Raw genomic sequence first — 5,172 nt, forward strand, 5'->3', positions numbered from 1 at the left:
CGATCTAGTTTAATCGAAAGCAATCATATACTTGCACAAAAAATACAGGGTTGACAGGAATCGAAAGACAAATTAGTTCTTAATGCAACCGCTGATTTACATTTCTAAAATATCCTTACTGTGCAATACAGGGTTCGCCAAGTGAAGCGATAACAAACAAAAATGGCGGATTATGCGTTTAAAATATTTCGACAGAACAACGATTTATCATATTAAATATTTCTTACTATGAGGTGATTTTCCATCAGATTTCTTAGGCAATGTATCCTTTCTTGGGTCTAATCTTCTTTGGTCGATAGATGTTCTCTGTCCTTCGAAATGTCCACTAACACTCGACGAGACCCCGAAACGTGCCCAAAGCTTCAAAGTGCACGACAAAGAAATTCCTCAAAATCGCCACTAAACGGAATAAATTGCTATAAAAACGGTTCAATTAACTACATTATGATGTTTTAACAACTATTAACGAGTAAAAACATGACCGGAGAAATATTACTGGCTAAACAACCATTTGGAAGGAGGCAAGTCCGATGTCCATCTTGCGTAAGACGCCGGAAGGGAAAGAACGGTACTTCCACGTTTTGTTGTTTTATAGTGGCTCTGATTGTGCAATCGACTCCATTCAAAGCGTGATGACGTACTGACACCCAGAGGAAGACGTAGGCAGTGTCGGTTTCTCCATAGCATTTACAGGCACCTTAAAACCGACCCCAGATCAGGGGTCAAAATTTCTGAAATCTGACTCCCTGTCAGGAAAAGTGCTGTAGAAGTAGTTCTGTACCACTCAGAGACAAAATTCCAACGGCTATAGAAACTAGAAAGTYTTTTCTATCCAATAATAACAATAATATGCATATTGTACGATCAAGAATTGAGCACGAGGCAGTTTAATTTGGAGACCAAAAAATGCTAATGCGGAACAGCACCCCCTATAGTTGCAAGATTAAGGTGAGAAACAATGGTTTATTACCCAATCACTTCCTCTTCCTGTCGGACCATAACAGATGTAAGGACTGGAGAGAAGTAGAGAGTGTCTAAGTTGGAGTATATATAACTTGTGGTGGTGGAAACGTGTGTTGTCTGGATACAGCTGTATTGACCCTTTAGGAAGAATTTAACTTGGTTTCCTGGTGTCCGTAGAATTAGAACCTAACAGTATTACTGTAACCATGGCTACTCTTGTCCCTGTGAATCATCCTTCCATCCCAACCACAGTATGCAAAACAGTCTAGGACTGACTATAGCTGTTGCTGCTGCGTCACCTTATTAATCATGCCATGTTGTGTAACAGTATGTCATGTCATGTCACCTTATGTCATCTGATCTCATGTCGTGTCTTATGTCCACCCCCAGGTGAGGGACTCGGCCCAGTCGTTCCTGACGGTGCAGGTTCCTCTCTACGTGTCGTATATCTACGTAACAGCTCCCAGGGGCTGGGCCTCTCTGGAACACCACACTGAAATGGAGTTCTCTTTCTTCTACGACACCGTGCTCTGGAGGACAGGTGTGTGTGTGTCTCCTTGGAATTGTTGTGTTTCTATGTAACTCTGTTTAACTGTAGTGTTTCTGTGTACATCCATTTAAGTGGTATGTTTCTGTGGAACTCTGTTTAACTGGTATGTTTCTGTGTAACTCCATTTAACTGGTATGTTTCTGTGTAACTGTTTAACTGGTATGTTTCTGTGTAACTCTGTATAACTGGTATGTTCCTGTGTCCACTAGGCATCCAGACAGACAGTGTTCTGTCAGCCAGACTCCAGATCATCAGGATCTACATAAGAGAAGATGGCCGTCTGGTCATCGAGTTCAAAACACACGCCAAGTTCAGGGGTCAGTCCTCAATGACCTGCATACCACTGTATGACCAGCACACAGTAGCATGTAGCCTCCTGTAAAAGCTAAACTAGGAAAACATCTCATATATTTACAGTTCCTTCAGAAAGTATTCAGACACCTTGATTTTTTCCACATTTTGTTACGTTACAACCTTATCCTAAAATGTATTTAATAGTTTTTTCCCCCTCATCAATCTACACACAATACCCCATAATGAGAGAGCAAAAACATTATTGCTAATTTATAATTACAAAAAAACTGAAATATCATATTTACATAAGTATACAGACCCTTTACTCAGTACTTTGTTGAAGCACTTTTGGCAGCGATTACAGCATTGAGTCTTCTTGGGTTTGACGCTACAATTCTTGGCGCAACTGTATTTGGGGAGTTTCTCCCATTCTTCTCTGCAGATCCTCTCAAGTTCTGTCAGGTTGGATGTGGAGCGTTGCTCCACAGCTATTTTCAGGTCTCTCAAGAGATGTTTGATCAAGTTCAAGTCTGGGCTCTGGCTGGGGGACTGAAGAACATTCAGAGACTTGTCCCGAAGCTACTCCTGCGTTGTTTTGGCTGTGTACTTAGGGTCGTTGTCCTGTTGGAAGGTGAACCTTCGCCTCAGTCTGAGGTCCTGAGTGCTCTGGAGCAGGTTTTCATCAAGGATTTCTCTATACTTTGCTCCATTCATCTTTCTCTCGATCCTGACTAGTCTCTTAGTCTCTGCCACTGAAAAACATCCCCACAGCATGATGCTGCCACCAACATGCTTAACCGTAGGGATGGTGCCAGGTTTCCTACAGACGTGCCGCTTGGCATTCAGGCCCGCAGAGAATCTTGTTTCTCATGGTCTGAGAGTCTTTAGGTGCCTTTTGGCAAACTCCAAGTCAGCTGTCATGTGCCTTTTACTGAGGAGTGGCTTCCGTCTGGCCACTCTAGCATAAAGGCCTGATTGGTGGAGTGCTGCAGAGATGGTTGTACTTCTGGAAAGTTTTCCCGTCTCCACAGAGGAACTCTCGAGCTCTGTCAGAGTGACCATTTGGTTTTTGGTCACCTTCCTGACCATGGCCCTTCTCTCCCGATTGTTCAGTTTGGCCGGGCGACCAGCTCTTGGAAAAATTATAGTTGGTTTCAAACTTCTTCCATTTAAGAATTATGGAGGGCATTGTGTTCATGGGGACCTTCAATGCTGCAGAATTGTTTGTGTACCCTTCTTCAGATCTGTGCCTCGACACAATCCTCTCGGAGCTCAACGGACAATTCCTTCGACCTCATTGCTTGGTTTTTGCTCTGACATGCACTGTCAACTGTGGAATCTTTTATAGACAGTTGTGTGCCTTTCCAAATCATGTCCAATCAATTGAATTTACCATAGATGGACTCCAATCAAGTTGTAGAAACATCTCAAGGATGATCAATGTAAACAGGATGCACGCAAGCTCAATTTTGAGTCTCATAGCAAAGGGTCTAAATACTTATGTAAGTAAGGTATTTCTGTTTTCTGTTTTTATATGATTCGGTAAAATGTCTAAACCTGTTTTCACTTTGTCGTTATGGGGTATTGTGATGTCGTTAAGGGTTATTGTGATGTCATTATGGGGTATTGGGATGTCGTTATGGGGTATTGTGATGTCATTATGGGGTATTGTGATGTCATTATGGGGTATTGTGTGTAGATTGCTGAGGATTTTCTTTTTGTTTAATCCATTTTAGAATAAGGCTGTAACGTAACACAATTTGGAAAAAGTCAAGAGGTCTGAATACTTTCCGAAGGCACTGAATGTGTTTGTCTCTGCCTTGCCAGGACAGTTTGTACCAGAGCACCACAGTAATTAGTATCTTATAACTTTTGTAGCATATCATTTTAAAATACATGTACCAGGTCAACAGTGGTCTCGACTCCATATTTTTGAAGGAGACTACTGTGTTGAGGTCTGATCACGATTCCTGTGAGTCAATAGTGGTCTGTAACACTTTGACTAACCTCTAGTTTTCTCCCTCTTCCTCCTCCAGGCCAGTTTGTCCCAGAACACCACACCCTGCCTGGCCACAAGTCCTACCTAATGGTCCCGGACCACCTGGGGGGCATAGAGTTCGATATGCAGCTCATCTGGAGCGCCCAGTCCTTTGACTCTCCGTACCAGCTCTGGAAGGCCACCTCCTCTTACAGCAGGTCAGTACACAGACATACTGTTATATACAGTTATAGATATAGATATTCCAAGTCCTTTGACTCTTCCTACCAGCTCTGGAGAGCCATATGCTCTTACAGCTGGTCAGTAAGGGTTACTTGGTGGGCAGACTTTTGTTCCAGCCCAACGCTAACATGACTGCTTTCTCTAAGTTCTGGAGAATTATTGTCAGCGGGTGTGACCAACTGGAGTTCGAACGCAGATCTCCTGGTCATCACAAAAATGTGTTAGCCTGCTAAGTTAAGCTAAAGCCTAGGCATCAGCCTGGGGAAACAATGCAAGTCCTCATGTCTCAGGCAAGGTTTTATGAATTATCTCTGTTACAAGGGTTTTGCCCTCTTGTGTTCCAGGAAGGACTACTCCGGTGAGTACACAGTGTTTCTGATCCCATGTACCGTGCAGCCCACCCAGCCCTGGACCGACCCTGGAGACAAGCCTCTGTCCTGCACAGCCCACGCCCCAGAGAAGTATGTCACCTCAAAAATTATTATGGGATGGGGTTGAGGTTAGCTGTTTTATGGGACTAAAAACAAAGAAAATATAACTAATGTAAAATATACTGTGTCCGTAGAATGTACATTACCGTTCAAAAGTTTGATCATTACCGATCAATTTGATGTTATTTTAATGGACAAAAAAATGTGCTTTTCTTTCAAAAACAAGGACATTTCTAAGTGACCCCAAACTGCTGAACGGTAGTGTATATTGCGGTGTTCCTCAAGGATCCATCCTTGGACGTTTGTTATTTACTTATTAATGACCTTGCTTGCTCTCTGTCTGTAATACGTTGAAACTAGAGTGTTTAAACCAGAGTTCTATGAATGGTTATGCTGCTCTACATATAGCAACCTGATTGGGTTGCCCCCCCCAGTTACAGTTACCTATAGTCTTCCAGCAGACCAACCTGCCCTCCCTCCCTCCCTCCTCAGGTTCCAGTTACCTATAGTCTTCCAGCAGACCAACCTGCCCTCCCTCCCTCCCTCCCCTCCTCAAGGTTCCAGTTACCTATAGTCTTCCAGCAGACCAACCTGCCCTCCCCCCTCCCTCCTCAGGTTCCAGTTACTAAGTCTTCCAGGCAGACCAACCTGCCCTCCCTCACCTCCCCCTCAGGTTCCAGATTACCTATAGTCTTCCAGCCAGATCTCTTCTG

At 43.5% G+C, this 5,172-nt stretch overlaps 1 protein-coding gene across 1 annotated transcript; it reads left to right on the plus strand.

The window, feature by feature from the left end:
- Positions 1 to 1,346: 1,346 nt before the first annotated feature.
- Positions 1,347 to 5,016, plus strand: LOC112079949 (extracellular matrix organizing protein FRAS1-like; the record flags this gene model as incomplete). The annotated part of the gene is made up of 5 exons (XM_024145753.2): positions 1,347 to 1,504; positions 1,723 to 1,830; positions 3,844 to 4,003; positions 4,373 to 4,489; positions 4,952 to 5,016. Coding segments are annotated over exons 1-5 (493 nt in total), but the record flags the coding sequence as incomplete, so codon positions are not given.
- Between the last annotated feature and the right edge of the window lie 156 nt (positions 5,017 to 5,172).

Source organism: Salvelinus sp. IW2-2015, unplaced genomic scaffold (genome assembly GCF_002910315.2).
Source record: "Salvelinus sp. IW2-2015 unplaced genomic scaffold, ASM291031v2 Un_scaffold10462, whole genome shotgun sequence".
Taxonomy (NCBI): domain Eukaryota; kingdom Metazoa; phylum Chordata; class Actinopteri; order Salmoniformes; family Salmonidae; genus Salvelinus; species Salvelinus sp. IW2-2015.